This window comes from Notolabrus celidotus, chromosome 4 (assembly GCF_009762535.1).
Source record: "Notolabrus celidotus isolate fNotCel1 chromosome 4, fNotCel1.pri, whole genome shotgun sequence".
Lineage (NCBI taxonomy): Eukaryota > Metazoa > Chordata > Actinopteri > Labriformes > Labridae > Notolabrus > Notolabrus celidotus.
In genome coordinates, this window is record NC_048275.1 from 6,012,013 (window position 1) to 6,032,147 (window position 20,135).

Consider the following 20,135-nt stretch of genomic DNA (forward strand, 5'->3'; position numbering starts at 1 on the left):
ATAAATATCATAAACAGGGAAACGTATCAACAAGACCCGGTTCTGTTTAGGATCAATATGAAAGGACAACTAACAAGGAAAACACCGCGCGGGTCATAAATCTGAACACAATTTCCCCGGAGCGGCGAGCAAAATGAGGAGCACTAAAAGAAAACACAAGCAACGTGTCGGGGGAATAATTCATGAGGGTTAGCGCGAGCATTCATCAACGCATGAAGACGGGAGCCGATAAGTTTGTGGGCCTGTTAGCCGCCCTCGTGTTGTCGGGTCGTGTAAAAACAAACACAGGAGACACTCTTTAAAAGGATTGTTCGCACTGAATTAAAGGGTTAATGACGACACTTACTCCGCCTCACTGGAGTCATGAGCAGAATTAAAACCCCTTAATAGAAAAACTTCCTCATTAGAGAAGAGAAAGCAAACAATGTGAGTGTGTTAAGACCGTCTGGAGTTTGTTTGTGTGTCTTAGTGTGTGTGTGCACGTGCTCATGGGAGTTCCTGTGTGTAAGAGGCTTAAGGCTCCTCATGTAAACAAGAAACACGCCGCTCAGGAGGACCCGTGTAGCCGGCGTGGTGCTCTCACTGTACAGTAACGAAGCCGACCTGCAGAATCCTCCACTTTATAAATAACTGAGTTTTACAGAAGATGCTTCCTGTGCATTCACGGCTGGATTATTATTTATATATGCAGATGAATGCAGGGACGCTGAATCTTCCTTTAAAGATAAAAAAAACACTGCCCTGAACCTTTTAAACAGGATGTAGCAGATACTTGGTGGTGTTTGATTTCTTCCTCTGCTCTGCCAGCTCTCCATCACTCCCCTCCAACCCCGGCCCTATCTGCTCACAACAGGAAATCATGACTCCTTAAAAACCCGTCCTGGACTAATCCTGGCGAGAACCCAAACAATGCATAACAATCTTGGGATGTAAGCATTTTCTAAAGCTCATCCTCATCCCTTATAAATAATTATTCTCTTATCCGATTGTTCAGAATCTAAAACTGACTTCAGACTGCGCACAACAAACTTTATGACCTCTGACGGCTTCTGTTGACACAAACAGTTTCTGACCAACATCCACTGCTGAGGTTAAAAACTGATGTTTTACAGATGAAGTGGACACCTGTTGATTCATGTCTTAAAAGTTGACTTTATGATGCACTTGTATCTATTTCTGTTATTTTTCAATTTTTTTAATTGTATTTATACATTTTAATTTAAATGTATTTTGTATGTATTTATTCATTATTCATTTTCTATGTTTATTATTCTTTAAGATCTATTTCTATTATGTTTCAATTCTTAATTATTTTATTTATACATTTTAATTTAAATATATTTTGTATGTATTTATTAATTATTAATTTTCTCTCTTTATTAATTATACTTTAAGATCTAGATAGATAGATAGATAGATAGATAGATCTTTATTTGTCCTTAATAAGGAGATTTGTTGCCACCGTCTGTACAGGAATACATGTATGAACACAATAACCATAAACATCCAGCCTCACAGCAATGGTGCACCACATCCCACAAATATACACACCAGACACATATGAACACACTGGACACATATATGCACACCGGACACATATGAACACACTGGACACATATATGCACACCGGACACATATGAACACACTGGACACATATATGCACACCGGACACATATGAACACACTGGACACATATATGCACACCGGACACATATGAACACACTGGACACATATATGCACACCGAACACATATGAACACACTGGACACACATATGCACACCGGACACATATGAACACACTGGACACATATATGCACACCGGACACATATGAACACACTGGACACACATATGCACACCGAACACATATGAACACACTGGACACATATATGCACACCGGACACATATGAACACACTGGACACATATATGCACACCGGACACATATATGCACACCGAACACATATGAACACACTGGACACATATATGCACACCGAACACATATGAACACACTGGACACATATATGCACACCGAACACATATGAACACACTGGACACATATATGCACACCGGACACATATGAACACACTGGACACATATATGCACACCGGACACATATGAACACACTGGACACATATATGCACACCGAACACATATGAACACACCGGACACATGTATGCACACCGGACACATATAAACACACCGGACACATTACAGTGGCATTCTGTTTAGCAGTGCTATGGCCGATGGGACGAAGCTTCTGCCAAACCGGGCTCGCCTACAGTAAGGGGATCTGTACCTGCGACCGGAGGGGAGTACTGTGAAGACCGAGTAGAGGGGGTGTTGGGGGTCCAGTGTTATAGTGCGTGCTCTGCGTATGATGGCTCTGTTGTTGAGGTCAGACAGGTTGGGTGTGGGGAGGCGGATGATTTTGGTGGCAGTGTTTGTGGTGTGTATGAGTTTGTTTTTATCTATTTCAATTATGTTTCAATTCTTAATCATTTTATTTATTCATTTAAAATAAAATTATTTTGTATGTATTTATTAATTATTAATTTTCTCTCTATTCATTTATTACTCTTTAAGATCTATTGTATCTATTTCTATTATTCTTCTATTATTCTAATTAATATTAGTTGTAATTTATTTTTATGATTTCATTCTTATTTTGATGCATTTATTTTTCATGTAACTATTAACTCATTTTTATTTTTTTTTGTATTTTTACTTTTCTCTTTATTTATGTTTTCTTTGAATTGTATTAAATCTATTTATTACTTTTCTATTATTTGAATTATTATTATTATTAAATCACTTTTATTTATAAATTGAACTTTTTTAGTCAATTTATTATTTTTTTTTTTTTTTATTGATTGATTGATCCATTTTTATTTTTTACTTCTCTCTTTTGGTCTCTGGACTTTTCTTTTTAATTAGTTAAGTTATATTTTCTGGGCTTTTTGCCTTTATTTTATAGGACAGCTGAAGAGAGACAGGAAATGTGGGGAGTAGAGAGCGGGGGAAGACATGCAGGAAATGGTCGACCGGCTGGGAATCGAACCGGCGACCCCTGCGACGAGGACTGTAGCCTCTGTATGTGGGGCGCTTAGACCGCTAGGCCACCAGCTCCCCTGACTTTTCTTTTTTGTAATTAAATATTGGTGCATGAGATCTGCCTCTGAGTCTAATGGCTGCAGTGTTGTTTTGTGTTGTGTTGTCTGAGGAGTCTAATGAAAAAGTTTATAAAATAAAATTAAAGACCAACATCTACCCTCTTGTTGAATTAGATCTTCTCAAGTTTGTGTCTACAAAATCTAATCTTATTAATCTTAACACACAAAGATCTCCAGGACGAAGCTGGCTCCTCTGAAACAAAGATGCTGCAGCTTCATGAGACCACAGAGAAAAAAAGGGGGGGTTATGTTTTCACTGTTTTTGCCTCCCGGAGCAGAGTTGCTGCTGCATGAGGATGACATCAAGATAACCTTGTGTATTAGGCCGTGTGGCTCCCTGCGCTGTGGTAGCAGCAGAAAGCGGCATTCAGGAGACGTAGTGGGGCTGAGAGGGATCTTATCCTCAGCCTCCCGTTCCCCACTATCAGGTTATCCCAGTGGGGTCCTCCTGATAACACGCAGCCTCGTTGATAACAGCGACCCAGCTCCCGGACTCCTCTGGATCATGCTAAGGCCGTTAGCTACCTCATTAGTCCCCTGGCTACTGGCCTATCAGCGGCCCGTCACCAGCCCAGTGGCACCTAACCAGCTACGATCCCCCCCGGCAGTCACCGCCGTCCAGCAGCCAATGAGAGACTCATGGCAGTCTGCTGTCTGCACAGGCCAGAGCATCCATTTGGCAGATTCTACAGACAGCTGAGTTTCTCCACAAACATTTCAAACACAGAAATCTGCTGAATTTAACACGTTGTCCCTTTTTGTTCTTTGTGTGTATTAAAAGGTAAAAATGTGGATTTAATCCAGGAGTGCCATCATCAAACTTTAACCTCTATTAAAGGTCCAGTCTGGAGTTTTTAACTGGTTGTGAAACAGGCTGAGTTTAATTCTGATGCCTCCTTATGATTCTGATATTTTCAGCAGCTGAGCTGAGAGGCTGAACGCTGACAGCACATAATGACACACACAGAAACCAGAGTTTAATCCTGAGGACGATTGTGTGTGAAAACAATGGCTCAGCTGGCACACGGAGGTTTGGACACCGTGTGATGACGGCTTACGCTCCTCTGTGGGAAACGGATTCAGACCCAACAAAAGAGGAGCGAGTATCTGAACAATTCAACTGAGGGATCCACGACTGCTTATCCACGTCACAACGGCTTCCTACAAACTACAGAGTGTGTGCATAAATATTAACACCGTACGAATGTTTCTCTATTTACCTTTAAACCAGAGGGGATGAGGGTGACGTCATGAGGAGGACGACTTATATCTGCACCAATCTGAATATTCTGCAGCTACATTTGCAGCTCTGCTTTTTGTACAACTGCACTCATGTGTTGCATGGTCCACTTTTAAATACAGCAGGGTATATGCAGGATTCCTGAAGTCCAATTCCATGACTTTAAAGACCCTTTTTAAGACTTTATCAACATATTCTAAGATCTAAATGCAGTTTTGAGCTGTCACCTGTTATAACAGAAACACACATACATCATAGTACTATTTGTATTACTTAACATATAGATAGATTAGCAGTACAACAAAGTACAGATAGGCTGTAACTATTTTTTAGTTTTTTCGCTGCCTTTATTTATTTTGTTTTCACATCTCTCAGTTTAAATAACTCCCACTTTATTATTCACATCATTTCTATTTCTCATTTTTCCTCCCAGAAACTTTAATCTGCTCATTATGCTTAGGTCAGCAGTGAGTCAGTGGACCAGTGACTGATCAGTGGGGGGGAATAAAGTTTGACTTTTAGAGCACAAACTCTTGGAATAATTCTCCATTCATGCTGGATGCGTAACAAAAAATGTGATGCCTCATGAGATGATGATTTGGACTTTTTAATGGCTTTAAATGTCACTGGTGAAAGACTAAGAAGAGACTAAAATAAAAGCTTAAAAAAAAGGGGAGCAGTCCAAGTAAAAACGTCTTCAGGTGCACGACTACACAGAAGCTTACAGAGGTGAATACCTGTGTGAGGTTCTAGCTGAGTCAGCAGTTCCTGCATCTTTAAATCAGAGTGCATCCACACTTCTGACTCTCTAGTATGATTTTATGTTTGTGTGAAGGAACTACGAGGCTGAAAACAAACAGCACATAATGAAATATGAGGTCGGGTTTCATCTGAGTAATACTCTGCAGGAATTGTCTAACTGTCTTCGCAGATATATTAATATTCTTAAGATGAAATATAATGCACTGTTTAAAGGAAACCTGGTGTAGAAATACGAGAGAGTTTGATGTTGGAGAGAAGAAAGAAGGTAGAGTAACATCTTCAGTGTCTCTCACCTGGTTCCTCCGAAGAGGATGATTCGATCTCCAACCATACAGCAGCACTGCCGCCTCCGGGGACACGGGCCTTTCCCCTTCGGCTCCACCTTATTCCAGGAGAAGGCTTCTGCAGCGAGCGAACGAGAGGAAGAGGAAGAGTTAGAGACATTCTAAGAGGATGATGAAGAGGAAGAGTTAGAGACATTTAAACAGGATGATGAAGTGGAAGAGTTAGAGACATTTAAACAGGACGATGAAGAGGAAGAGTTAGAGACATTCAGAGTTTCATAACCCTGCTCCTGAATTCATTCGGCCTATAATTCAAACACGACGCTGAGGAAGAGTCTCTCCCTCTCAGGAAGAGAAACAAAGCTCTTCAGCTCTGATGAAGAGTGTGACGAAGCTCTCTCAGCTGATCCATATAAGGATGAAGAGTGTGATGAAGCTCTCTCAGCTGATCCATATAAGGATGAAGAGTGTGATGAAGCTCTCTCACCTGATCCATATAAGGATGAAGAGTGTGACGGAGCTCTCTCAGCTGATCCATATAAGGATGAAGAGTGCCGTCTCACACTCTCTCAGCCAGCAGCATCATTAGATCTCTATGGCAACAGGCCCATTCAGAGTCTGCTGGGTAATGAGGATGACGTTTGAGGTGCAGACTGCCATCTAGTGGACAGCAGAGGAAACAGGGAACAGAAGGTCTCTGGTGCTCGCAGGTGAAGAGCTCCAACAAAAGGTCTTTATCCTTCATCAATAAACTGGCCTTTTTTATAATATATTATCTGCCTTGTGAATGCAAATTAATAAAGTGTAACTGCACATTTAATTCAGGATATACATCATGAACCAAAGTTGTATCTCCTTTACAAAATCTGCATCAATAATCAATCTTTAACGTGGACTAAAATCAGGTGTAATGTGACAACCTGACTCCCTGCTTTTGTTTTATAACAGCTTTGTTCCTGATGTTCATTTTGTCTTTTACATTTTACAGGTTTTTATTTTCTAGGGGGATTTTTTGTTCCTGAAAATGTAATCTGTAGTTGTTATGTTTGTCTGTAGCTTCAGCATCCTGGACTGCATGTGTCTGTACAAGATGCTGTTTTAAATGAGGTTAACTTGACTACACTGACCATACACCCAGAGTCTGATTCTTCAGATATAACCACACAGATGAAGAGGTTTCTTTTGAATCACACTTGACTTGACTTGACTTGAGATTCAGCTTGGCATCGTTTGTCTGAGCAGATTAAGACTCCAGAGACGTCTCTGTGTTTCTGTCAGAAAGAGAAGGAGTGTGTTTTTCACACCGGGCTCAGAGGACACGGCGGTCTATGTGACCGAGCTGATGAAGGAGGAGGAAAGTGGGTCAACATGTTGCATCATGTGCCTCATTCCCCCGACAGCCCAGCCCGCGACCAGGACTGCTAATCAGCCGAGGCTACAAGTCCGATATACACTGCATCAGATTAATCAGACGCAACAATGCCTGCATGTGTTGTCCCTGTTAGATTAAGAATTGAGCAAGGTGGATCAGAATCAAAAACTCTGCACACATGAAAAATAAACACCGTCACAGGAAGCAGTCTAACATATAAACTGAATCACCTGGGTTGAACTTCCAGAGGTCGTTGAAGTGCATGTCCAGACGGGCGTTGTATCCTCCAAATATGTACAGCTCTCCGTTGTAGGTAACTGCACAGAGAGTGAAAAACATAAAGTGTTTTTATGGTCTGTTGTGCAGGTTAATGGGATTTGCAGCACAGAAACGGACCCGTGTGAACCAGTTAAATTAGCTGAAAATGAAATCCTGAACTGAGTAAATGCAGAGTGGATAAAACTGTTTCTGCTCTCAAACACAAACAATACAAAAAACAACCACGCTGATGATAAAACAGAGACTCAGAACCTGAACCTGAAACAGAAACTGATGTTCCTGTGATGTTCTTGTAATTAACGGGTCTTAAGTTTGCTGAAATAACAACATCATGATGCAGATTAGTTAAAAGTCAAAAGTCAAGCTTTGTCAGGTCTGTCCTCAAGAGGAGAAGAAAACTACGTCTACAATGTTTGTTTGTTGAATGGAGGTCTATGAAAGAGGATTAGAGACACTGATGTTTCTTTAGCTCTGACCTTCTTCACGGAATGTTCCATTTGTTCTCAGAATTCTGACATCAAAGACAGAATTCTGGAATTCTGTCTGTGATGTCAGAATTCTAGAACACCTGCTGTTGCTCTCCATACAGACTGTTTCTCCTGCTGACACTTGATTGGTTGACACTACTCAGACTACAGACAGAGACCAGAACCCTTCTCAGACTAAAACCCCAGACCCTGAGATCCAGATTCAACATGTCTCTGAATCAGAATCTGTAATTACAGGTTAGTTGTAGCTGAAAGTAAAAAGCTTTGTCAGGTCTGTCCTCAAGAGGAGAAGAAAACTACGTCTACAATGTTTGTTTGTTGAATGGAGGTGGGATCCATCATTTCTGATGCTGCGTTCAGGGAAGTCAGGAAATCTAAACGCTGATTGTCTTTAGTGACACAGCATCGAGCAGATTTGTGTCTCAGTGTAAATGTTTGATGTAGAACAGATTGTTAGCTGCTCTTCATGCAGATATCTGTTTATAGAGAGAGAGAAATCCCCAGATTAACAACCGTCATTACACTGGATTGTGTTCCTCCTGCTGTTGCTCTCCATACAGACTGTTTTTCCTGCTGACATCTGATTGGTCGATATCACTCATACCAAAATGCACTATAAACGAACACTTCCCGTACTAAAATCCAGACCCCTGCCTGCAGATTCTACATGTTTATGTATAATCTGAATAGAGATTGCTTCAACTTTAGTCTTATTGTGACAAAACGTCCATAGCTCGTAGTTTATTCATCTCTAAAGTCATCGTCTACATCTACCTCCTTAAAGAAAACTTAAGGTGGTGTCAAAAACTGAGAGAAACTGTTGATAGACACAGCTTTTTCCTCACATATGTGTGTGTGTGTGTGTGTGTGTGTGTGTGTGTGTCTGTGCTCGTGTCTTACATGCTGAATGGCTCCGGCGTCCCTCTGGCAGCGGCTGTGCTGACGGTGTGCTCAGCCAGCAGTTGGTCTCTGTGTCGAACACTTTGATCTTGTTGCAGTAGATCTCGTTGTTGGAGTGGAAGGGACCGAAGCGGTCTGCTCGCCCTCCAAACACAAACATCTTTGTCCCGATTATGGTGGCTGAGTGGAAGTCTCTCCAGCGTGCAGGATTGCCCTGAGGAGAGGAGATCAGCAACATGTTCTTTCTCCAAAGTTTCAGCAGAGAAATGGACTCAGGAAAAATCACCAGTCTGCTGGAAACTTGCTGCATTTTTCAAACTCGACATCATAAACTATTTTAAGTTATTAACTCTCCAACATCTCCATACCCTGAGGATAAAGCTTCAACCCTGTGTTGGAAAACATGAGGCTTCAGCAACTTAGAGTGAGAAGTGCCATCTAGTGGACTGAGCTGTGAACTGCAAAGGCATAAACCTTTTTAAAGCACCACTTTCAAAAACCCTGTTCTTTACTCAGTGGAAAATGTAGAGGATATATTCAGAATAAAATCCCACTTTTGTCATGTACTGGATGAAGAAAGATAAACATGCATTTGCAAAGTGTGACCTGTTTCCACTGAATGAGTCTAATGCAGGAAACCTCTTCTCCCTTTACATGTAGCTGGCATGCTGCCATGCTGGAGCCTTTGCAGAATGTAAAGCTATTGTTCTCAGATCTCCTGAATGCAAGCGTGCTGTTAAAGCTGCAGTATAAACAGAGGAGTGGGAGAAAATCCTGCTAAGCTTAACGTCTGAATTATACAAATATGTTTTAAATGTTAGAAGAACCGGAGATATGTTGAGACTAGGGCTCTAAATTAGCACCCGCCAACCGTGGGTATTAAAAAAAACTGACTAGCCATCTTGGTCGGTGATAAATGAGGCACTTTAAGATCTATTTCGCAGGGCCACATGTTTTGTTTCTTTTATAGCGATCTTTAGGTCTGACATTTTCCCCCTGAGTGTAAAGATTATTTTTATTAAGGCCTCTAAAAGTTTCATATCATGGATCAATAAGTTTGTTTTGGTGGACAGTTTGTTGAGCCTACAGTGTATGTTCTTGTGTTTGTCTATGTCTGTGGAAATGCAGAAAGGTGCTGTGGAAAAGAATTTCCCCAAGGGGGCAATGAAGTCTAAAGTCTAAGTCTAAAGTCTGTTTAATCGAAGGATTTATAAATCAAATGTTTAAACTTCTGCTGGAGTTCAGATTTCAAACCGATGTTGTTGACTGCTGTAGTGATTTCATCCAGACGTAGTTTTTCTGATGGGAAAATGGAACTGATTCAGATGGGGGCTCTGAGTCAGAGTCTGAAGACACTTCAGAGAGCTCTGACGATGTTTAGCCTTTACATACTGTTCAAGCATTCAAGCATTTCACAGTATCCCCCTCATAATTGGTCTCTAGACATAATGTTGTGCGTAATGATGTGCATTATCTGCACTAAAACGTGTAGAAAGTTGTAAAATATTTCCATTGTTGTATATTCAGGGTCACATTAAGATAAATCGGCACGTTTCTAGCAATAAAGAAAAGTTTTAATGGTTTTTTTTCTTTTTATGTACAAAAAATGGGTCAAATTAGACCCTGAATAGTATGTAAGGGTTAATGAGTAATGAAATGTTAGGATCATTTTTTTATGTACTGAAGCTTCATTTTATTGGAATCATTTTAATTGGATATACATTCCAAACTTCAGCATAAGATTCATTTAAAGCTGGGGTTGGCAGTCTCGGAAAACTAGCATGAATTTGAATGTAGCATTTCCTCATGACTCCGTCTAACCCCTCCCCTCCTCCCTCGGAGCTCCTCCAAAACCGGTCCTCACCAAAACATTCTCATAGTGAAAGTTAAAAACACAAACAAACATGGCTGCTGTTAGTACTCACAACTGTCATGCTAACATTATCCAGTTGTACCGGTGACACGATATCAGGAGAAAAGTTATAACACATATATAATACTGTAACAACTCTACTGTTTGTTAAACGTGTTCAGTGTAGATGTTCTTAATTCCTACAGTGTTGACAGTCAGTGAAGGCATCAGGAGAGGTGTAGAGTGTGTGAGCTGGAGAGAGGAGAGACAAGAGGAGAAGTTCTTCATTCATTCAAACATTGATTGTTGTTTTGTTGGTTGGCGTGATCACGGCCGACAGTGACCGGTTATTAAAGATCAACGTGTTCACGAATCGGCTCGTCATCCCTACAGCGTCTGGACGGACGCTACAGTACATCTACATTTTCTGTAGGACTTAGTAAATGTCATTAATTCTGCTTGTCAGAGCCCCCGTGGTGAGAGCTTTTTAGACTCTGATCCGGACTACAGTCCTGAGCAAAGCACCTCATCGGGTCAGAGGGGACAGGCCCGAGGTGGAGCGAGAGGGGCAGTCAGTAGAGTCAGGGGAAGCAGCGGCAGGAGACGGGGACTCAGAGTGCATGCCGGGGAAATGTACGCGCCGGAGGCGGGCAGAACAGCAGGACGGGATTTGAATGGTTTAAAATTTTGGCACCCAAAAAACAGTGATTGGTTGGTCTTTTCCCAGGTTTACTCCGGCTGTAGATAGCAGCTTTTTTTCGCTCTTTTTTAAGAACACATTATGTATTGATTGCGATCAGGACATAAAGATCATTTTAACCAGTATAACAAAAAGTGTATCTAAATCTGATTACCAACCCCAGCTTTAAAGGCCCTGTGAGGAGTTTTGAACTGGCTGAGAAACAGACTGAAAATGATACTGATGCCTCTTTATGACCATCAATAGCAAACGAGACCATCAGCAGCAACACTGACACCTTCTCTGTTGTCGTTTGTAATGCCTGAAACCGCCCTGAGGGGGTAGGTGTCAGACCAGATGATGGACATCTTCAGAAACAGCCTTTATTTGACTGTTTTCATGGAAAAGAATCACATTGCCTGATAAAGTTGACTGTTAAAAGACAACAGGATGAGGTTTTTGTTGAAAACGCTACTTTATGCATGGATAGGACAAGAGATAAGAGGTATCACTTTGTCCGCAAGGGGGCGCCAGAATCGATACAAAACAAGAGTTGCTCACAGCAGCTTTAAAGCTTTAGTTAGTAAAATTATCAAACAAACTCAGTGGCTCTAATAATCTGTCTTTTTATGTGGCTAGTGTAAATTCTGAATGGCTGGTAACTTCAGAAACTTACCAGACAAATTGGCTGGTGATCAAAAAAGGTTAATTTACATCCCTAGTTGAGACTGTGCTGCATCCCAGAGGAACATGCATTAAAACAGAAGTGTGTTTAGAATGAGTCTGCAGAGGTTTAAGCTAAAGCATGGCAGGTGGTTTAGAGTTCATGACGGGCCTCCAGAGAGCACGCAGAAAAATGTATTACTCAGTCACATGCACGACTAAATCTGCACGCACCACCACATAATCCCTCCATGACAAAATGTTATCAGTTCAGTTGAAAAACTAGGAGCTGTGGACTAAACACACCGCTCACCAGTCCCCCTCTCCCCGTCCTAGAGTCTGCTGTCCAGGTCTAAAATATACTTTACAAGAATTCATCACATGAGCAGGTTGGCTGCACACAAACACAAATGGCATTTCCCAAAAGGGGGGTGTGTATAATCCTGTGTGAGGCTTTTTGTATCTGGCCACCTACCAGGGAGCTGCATTACACTGCACTGAGCTTTGTATCCAGCCAATGGGACCGCTGGCTGCTCGTCCAGCAGCTCCAGCAGCACAGTGAGTCTGATTTGAGTTATTCAACACAGAATGAGTGACAGCTGCTGATTTGACTCACCCTGGCGTTAATTAATGACCACACCATGGTGGTGGTGTCCAGCTTGTGGATGTCATTGGAGAAGCAGTCGGCCTATAAAACAACACAAGAGATTAAGAAATCATGTTTTGAGTGTCCGGTGAGCCGACCCCCCTGAGTGAGGAGTGATGGAGGACTCACCAGCTGCTCGTATCCTCCAAATATGTACATCGCCTTCCCCAGGACGCAGGCCGAGTGTCCGTCCCTCGCCCCCGGGACGGTCCCAGAAATCTTGGGTGTGAACCATCCGTGGGTGTCTGTGAAGCAGGAAGGTTTAAATAAAAGCACACCACGCACACTTTGTCCTAACCTCTCATCTTACAGTGTTGACCTAACGCTTCAGTCATGTGCAATAAGAGACCATCGCAGGCGTTACAACTCCCAGAAGCAGAACAAATCACACATCAAGCAGGTGCAGCTTAAAGGAAACACAGAGACGCAGGGTTTACTCACTGATATCAAAGGCATACAGCACATTACAGGCCCCTTCTGTGTCGTTACGCCCACCCCAGAGGTAGATTATATCATCCAGCAGCACGGCTGTGTGGCCGTAACGCATATATGGCACTTCACGGGCACGTTCGTGTCCTCCCATCCTCACCGGAGGCAGCTTCATCCAGCGCAGAGACACTGAAACACAGAGCAGATACCACAGGTTTGATGTTGTGTTTATGTAGCTTTTATAAATCGTAACTTTGTGAAACGCAGGAACAATCTTCAGACAGTTGAGAGAAACTACGTCTGGACAAACATATTCGCTGACTGTTTTTATATTTCCTTTTTTGTCTCAGTGACGATCTCTCCTCGCTCTCTACCTCTCACACCTGCAGCCTCTCACACATGCTCTGCAGGTGAGAGGGTGAGATCCTTCAGTGCATTCCTCCTGTTAAAGCATGAATTGAGGTGTAAGGTCTCCTGTCTGTTTTAAAGGTTATGATTAGTTAGATTTTGGAGGAGGTGCACGGTGTAGGCGCGACCTGCAGCATCGATTCGAAGCAGAAGTATGAAACCAAGCGGCAAACTCCGGTCTCAAACGATGAAGCCAATGCGGAAGTGCTATAAACTGCAATACATCGAAAATCCGCTTGAGGCTGGCTGCAGAAACACCGGAAACCACATTGATATGAATGGGAAAAAGACGATCTTTGCAGCATTAATAAACATGTTTACAGCCTGGTTCAAAAACCGGCTTGGCCCTACAAAGCTAATCTCTCTAATGGCACACACTGTACGGGGGGGGAATTTTTTTCTAACGTGACGGTTCAGAAGATATTAAGATTATGAGTTTTGCCCAAATAAGGACATGACTGACGTGACTCCCGGTCGGGAACACACAGCCATTGGCTAAGAGGCTCACACTACGTCACACTCTGCCTAGTTGAGTTCCGCATTTCCAATATGGCTGCTGCCGTCGATTCGCTTCAAAACAGCTCTCAGGAACAGATGGGTGACGTCACGGATACTACGTCCATATTTTATACAGTCTATGTATGAAACCAGGTTTTAGTTTGGATCTTTGTGAAACGCCTCATCTACAGGTCACCTCGGGATCACCTGTTGTGTTACAGAAGATTGTGTGAAAGATTTTAAAAAAGGATTTCTGTTTTTGGGCGTCTGTAAAAAACCTGCTGATGATAAAAAAAAAATTTAATCAGATATGAACCGAAAAGAGGAAAGGAAGGAGACAGAGCGAGACACGCTGCTTTGAGTCTGAGGACAGGAAATGTATAAAATGTATTATTATTATTATTGTTCTTTTTTATTACTATTGTTCTATTATATCAAATATGTATTATTTTATGATTACTTATTATGATTATTATTATCATCATTATTTGTATTCTTGTTTGATATTATTTTAATATGTTTTATTATTACAATTATTTAATATTACAGTTTTTACTATTTTGTTATTATTATTACTATTATTATTTTGTTTGTGCTTTTTTTGTGCTTTTAATATTGCTATAATTATCCTTTTTTATTATTATTATTGTTTATTATCACCATGTATTATTATTATTATTGTTTTTTATTACTATTGTTTTATCATATTAACTATATACCATTTATAATTATTATTTTTATTTTTTTTATTATTGTTTCTGGTATGATTTTATTATGTTTTATTATTTTTTAATGTATTATTATTGTTTTTACATTTTTTATTAGTACTATTATTTTGATTGTTTTTTAATATTGCTATAATTATTTATTCTTATTATTTATTATCATTTTGTGTTATTATTATCATTAATTATTATTATTAATAAATTTTTTATTTTTTTATTATCAATAGAAGTATCTATTTTTATAATCATGATTTCTTTCAGAGATGCTCTAATGTTGAATTAAATACCACTGAGAAAGCACATAAGAGTACATGTATTATCAGAGGGTCACTTTCAATGTCCACTGTTAAAATACTAAAGAAATCTGCTGCAATAATTTTCAAAGCCAAAAAATAAGAACAACCATTTTAATGCAATAGGATGTTTCCATATTCATAACTTAAGGTTATTTGTCAGCCTGCATCTCTTAAAGTTAATGTAAACAACATGTGACACTAAACGTCTGGATGAAATACAAAGTTAGAGTTGAAAGTTTTACTTATCTACTTAATGCAGCCGAACCAAGAGGATCTGATCCTGCTGTGAGATACAGAATAACTTTAAACTAGATTACACTACAAGCAGGAAGATTATAAATCAGGATTATTTCACCAATGCTGCTAAACACTGCCTGTTTGTTGTTTGATGTCATTTCTGTCACATGTAAACAGATTTTGTGTCTTGTTGTGAATCCTGCTCTTAGAGAAAAGGTTAAGAAGATGAAATTATTTAAAAAGGTTTAAAACAGATTATAAAAGGTGAAGTGTCTGAAAGTTAGAGGATGAAAAAGTAAAATCAAAGTACTGAAGAGACGACAGGCGAGGCTGTAAAAAGAGATCAAAGAGGAGCAGCACACAGAAAGTGACAGGAGAACAAAGCTTCAACGTCGACTCATTTCCATTTCAATCACACACAGACACCTCGTCCAGGTTTCATCCAGAGAGAGACAGCAGGTAGGAAGTAATAAAACCATAAAGGACCACACGGAGGAGGAGGACAATCACTTCGACCGGTTACAGGGAGGACAGAGAGAGAACAGGGTTATCAAAGTGTAAACAAAACAGCTGATTACTCCTCCATCATGAGGAAAGAAAAAGAACTCTGATTCTGAGCATGTCTACATAAATATGAACACCAGGGGGTTCAAGTGTAGACCTGACGTGGATTTAAAGGCCTCTCGATGTCAGGCTGCGTGTTTCTAAGGTTGTCAAACTGCAAGAGGAGGTAACCTGTAAGACAAGCAGCTGAAACAAAGAGACGAGATGTAGAGGAACCTGTAAAAGCCAGAGTGAGCGGCGCTCCCACCTGTGTTGAAGACGTGCACGTCGATCTGTCGCAGCGTCTCGTAGTCCTCCCCGGAGCAGTACCCCCCGAAGGAGTACACCTTGTGTCCCACCGCCACAGCAGCATGGTTGACTCTCCGCGGCCCTCCTTCAAGGTGCACCGACCAGCGCAACATCCCCCGCGCGAGCACCTCCGAGACCGCCAGTCCTTAGACCATCACTCTGACGCCCGCTCCGATCCCATCAAGCCCACACCATCGAAAACCTGCGATCACAAAGAGGAGGAGAGGAGGAGAGGAGGGGAGGGGAGGAGAGGAGAGAGAGTGTGTTTACACCACAGCAGTCGAGGAACACAGTAGGTATTTGTCCCGTCGTGTTTGGAGTAACTCTGCTGCTGCTGCTGACAGGCTCAAACCCCGGCTTTATCTACACCCAGAGTATTTTAAGAAGTGATTAGACCTACAACTACCGCTCCTCTTTCTGTTTACTGTCGTCCCTGAGCCCGCCATCTGAGCTACAGAAGTGTTAAATATAGAAACACTTGAGGAAATATGCGCCCTCCTCTGGGAATAATCCTTTGTAACTGGGATGTGAAGCAGGTTTCTTCTTCTCTGCTCACAGAGAGCGACATGCTGAGAGCACATGTGGAGGAAATATCTGGAAACGTTCAAATCAAGAGGCTTTAACCCTGCAGGAGGATCTCAGGGAGAGGGCCCAGGAGTCTTTGTGATACCTAAACACTGGACTGATGATGCCGAGCTTGGACCATCAGGTCCTACCACAGAGAGGGTTGAACTTCAGCACGTCTCTGTTTCCTCTCAGATTCAACACCACACTCAAAATGAGCACAAATGATTCACCCTGTGTGCCCCTGCTGTTCCCGCCTCCCTCCCTGACCTCCAACCTTCGTTTGCTCTTAAAAATAAACCCCCAGAAGACCCTCACATTCACTCCCCCTCATCTATTTCCAGCCTGAATATCTTTCAGGACCAACACAGTCCGACCCTCCTCAACGGGGCAGACGTGGACCTCAGGTGATCAGGATCATTGTTGTTCTGGTTTCATAGCCCGGAGTGACCTGATCCTCCTACACTCTGCAGGGTGTGCTCAGCAGACAGGTATGCACGGCTGTGTGGGCGCACTGGAGCAAGAGCAGTCATGCGGGTGAGCGCTGAATGCTAACTGTCACATCAGAGAGGAGGAGGTGATTTACAGCCTGTACCTGAACGCTGGCCTGCAGACGACACACTGCATGTGAACCAGGAGGAGGGGGGGGGGGGGGGGGGGTTAATGTAGAGACAGAAGAGCAGCTTAAAGTCTGGAGACAGTCTCATGAGGGCGAGCTCTTTGTTTTATAAGTATCCTTTACATCATCAGATATTGATCACTGAATGATCCTGAGGTTCTCAGACTTCTAATCCTCCACAAAGACCTTTCCTTTCATTATTTTAATCAGTTTTTTAAATATATTTATCCGTCTGTAAAACGCTCCCCTGCTCACCCCTCCTGTCAGTGAAGCTACGGTGGCCTTTGAGGACAAAAAGCCCAAATGATGCAAGTTTTCATCATCAAATACGTCTACGGATTCAGTCTTCCCCTCTCTCTCCTCTCTCTGCCTGTCTCTCTCTTTAACTCTTCCTGTCCCATTAAAGTTACTAACCGTAGACCTTTCTGGAGTCCCTGAGCTCCCTTGTCTCGTAGGTTCCTCTGGATCTCTGATGTAGATTCCTTTTTTGGGTCTGTCTGTCTGTCTGTCTGTCTGTCTGTCTGTCCTTCTGTCTGTCTGTCTGTCTGTCTGTCTGTCTGTCTGTCTGTCTGTCTGTCTGTCTGTCTGTCTGTCTGTCTGTCTGTCTGTCTGTCTGTCTGTCTTTCTTTCCTTTTTCCTTTTCTGTCCTTCTATCTATCTATCTATCTATCTATCTATCTATCTATCTATCTATCTATCTATCTATCATTCCTTTTTCCTTTATTTCCTTCTATCTTTCTTTCTTTCATTCCTTCTTTTCAATCCTTTCTTTCATTCCTTTCTTCTTTCTTTCATCCCCTCTTTCTTTCATTCCTTCTTTTATTCCTTTTTCCTTTTATTCATTTCTGCTTTCTTTCTTTCTTTCTTCTTTCTTTTAATTTCTTCTTTCTTTCCTTGTTTAATTCCATTTTCCTTCCTTTCTGCTTTCTTTCTTTCTTTCTTTCTTTCCTTCTTTCTCTCTTTTAATTGCTTCTTTCTTTCCTCATTTTCATTCCTTCTTTTATTCCTTTCATTCCTTTCTTTCTTCCTCTCTTTGTTCTTTCCATGTTTTTTCATCCTTTATGTCTCCTTTTCTTATTCCGTCCTTTCCTTCACCATTTATTCTACTCCTTTCTTTCTTCTCATCTCCCTCACTTTTCTCTTTTCTTACACCTTTCTGGAGTCCCTGAGCTCCCTTGTCTCGTAGGTTCTGGATCTCTGCCATAGATTTCTTTCTTTCTTTCTTTCTTTCTTTCTTTCTTTGTTTTTCCCATGTTTCTTCATCCTTCATGTCTCCTTTTCTTATCCTGTCCTTTCCTTCTGTCATTCATTCACCATTTATTCTCCTCTTTTTCTTTCTTCTCACCTCCCTCACTTTTCTCTTTCATTACACCTTTCTGGAGTCCCTGAGCTCCCTTGTCTCGTAGGTTCCTCTGGATCTCTGAAGCTGTGGACGTGCCAGACTCCAGCTGCTACAACTACTACTATCCGTCTCCCCACTATCATCTCTCTATCTCTTCATCTCCCTCTATCCCTCTCTCCAACACGGTAGGTCTCAGCAGATGTGTGTCTAACATGTGTCTGGTCCTGCTGGAGGTTTCTGCCTGTTAAAATGACTCTTCAGAAAAAAGTTCAGCAGCAACATGGAGGATTTGTCTCCTTGTTTGTGCAGCAGCAAACAGGTTTCTGGAGGTTCTCTCTGTGTAAACAAACAACTCTGACTTTGATTCTTCCTTTAGGACTCTCTGACTCTCTCTTCAGGACTCAGGTGTTTACCTGTGAGGGGTCTGAGGTGGACAGGTGTTTATCTTTTAAAGGTCTAAGGTAGAGCAGCTTCTTCACCCTCCTGATCATCGATGTTGTTGCCTGTCCATGGCTCTTTAGATCTCTTTTATTTTGCACTATATCCCATATTATGCAGCTGAATTGATGCATAATGCTGCTACAGGTCTCCTTCATCATTATATGTAACCTCCTCCAGGATTGTTGGTTCATAAAGATAATCTGAACCTGGTGACATGAAGCTGCAGCTCGGCTACAGCAGCCAGTCACCGCCTCACACACACAGCAGTTAGCCTGTGTTAGCTTCCATTAAGGTGTAACACTCTCATAAAGGAGGCTGAAGCACATCCAGGAAGGCTGGAGACTCAGAAACAAACATTTAACTTCTCAATCCTTCAAAGAGCTTCATGAATAACTCAGCTGGAGGAGCTGCTGCTAGCTAAAGGCTAATCAGGAGGCTACCTGGTGTAGCTGTTGGAGGCTAACGTGAACTAAACAGACAACAAGAGAAGAAGAAGTTCAAACAACAGCTCGAGTTTACAGCTACAGAGAGTTTAAATGTCAGACTATAACATGAAGAGAAAGGTAAAGGTGTGTACCTTCAGGTTGAGTCGGTAGTAGTTGGTGTGCAGACAGGCAGAGCTTTGCACCGGGAGCCTCCACAGACTCCCCCGTGACGTGATGGGAGGAGACGCGCAGGCGCACTAGAGCACCTCCTGCCGGCCGGAAGTGGCACAACACACACTTTACACAGTCCTGCAGAGATAAAGGGACACAACACACACTTTACACAGTCCTGCAGAGATAGAGGGACACAACACACACTTTACACAGTCCTGCAGAGATAGAGGGACACAACACACACTTTACACAGTCCTGCATAGAGGGACACAACACACACTTCACACAGACCTGCATAGAGGGACACAACACACACTTGACACAGACTTGCATAGAGGGACACAAGTTACACACACTTCATACAGACCTGCACAGAGGGACACAACACACACTTGACACAGTCCTGCAGAGATAGAGGGACACAACACACACTTCAAACAGACCTGCAGAGATAGAGGGACACAATACACACTTCAAACAGTCCTGCAGAGATAGAGGGACACAACATACACTTCACATAGACCTGCACACATAGATGGACACAACACACACTTCACAGTCCTGCAGAGATAGAGGGACACAACATACACTTCACATAGACCTGCACACATAGATGGACACAACACACACTTCACACAGTCCTGCAGAGATAGAGGGACACAACACACACTTCACACAGTCCTGCAGAGATAGAGGAACACAAGTTACACACTTCATACAGACCTGCACAGAGGGACACAACACACACTTCACACAGTCCTGCAGAGATAGAGGGACACAACATACACTCACA

At 42.0% G+C, this 20,135-nt stretch overlaps 1 protein-coding gene across 2 annotated transcripts in view; it reads right to left on the reverse strand.

The window, feature by feature from the left end:
- klhdc3 (kelch domain containing 3) overlaps nt 1–19,447 on the reverse strand; it is a 54,122-nt gene extending 34,675 nt beyond the window's left edge. Inside the window, exons 1-9 of one of the 2 annotated variants that reach the window (XR_004630977.1) lie at nt 19,321–19,447; nt 15,737–15,979; nt 12,774–12,950; nt 12,462–12,577; nt 12,303–12,374; nt 8,493–8,706; nt 7,056–7,142; nt 5,941–6,113; nt 5,463–5,571 (exon numbers count right to left, since the gene is read on the reverse strand). Coding sequence is in view for 1 of the 2 variants with exons in the window: in XM_034681569.1 (XP_034537460.1) it covers nt 5,463–5,571; nt 7,056–7,142; nt 8,493–8,706; nt 12,303–12,374; nt 12,462–12,577; nt 12,774–12,950; nt 15,737–15,890 (929 nt within the window). In the remaining variant the exon portion in view is untranslated. The remainder of the gene's footprint in view (nt 1–5,462; nt 5,572–5,940; nt 6,114–7,055; nt 7,143–8,492; nt 8,707–12,302; nt 12,375–12,461; nt 12,578–12,773; nt 12,951–15,736; nt 15,980–19,320) is intronic. The other variant, XM_034681569.1, reaches the window with a different exon arrangement.
- Nucleotides 19,448–20,135: the final 688 nt, after the last annotated feature.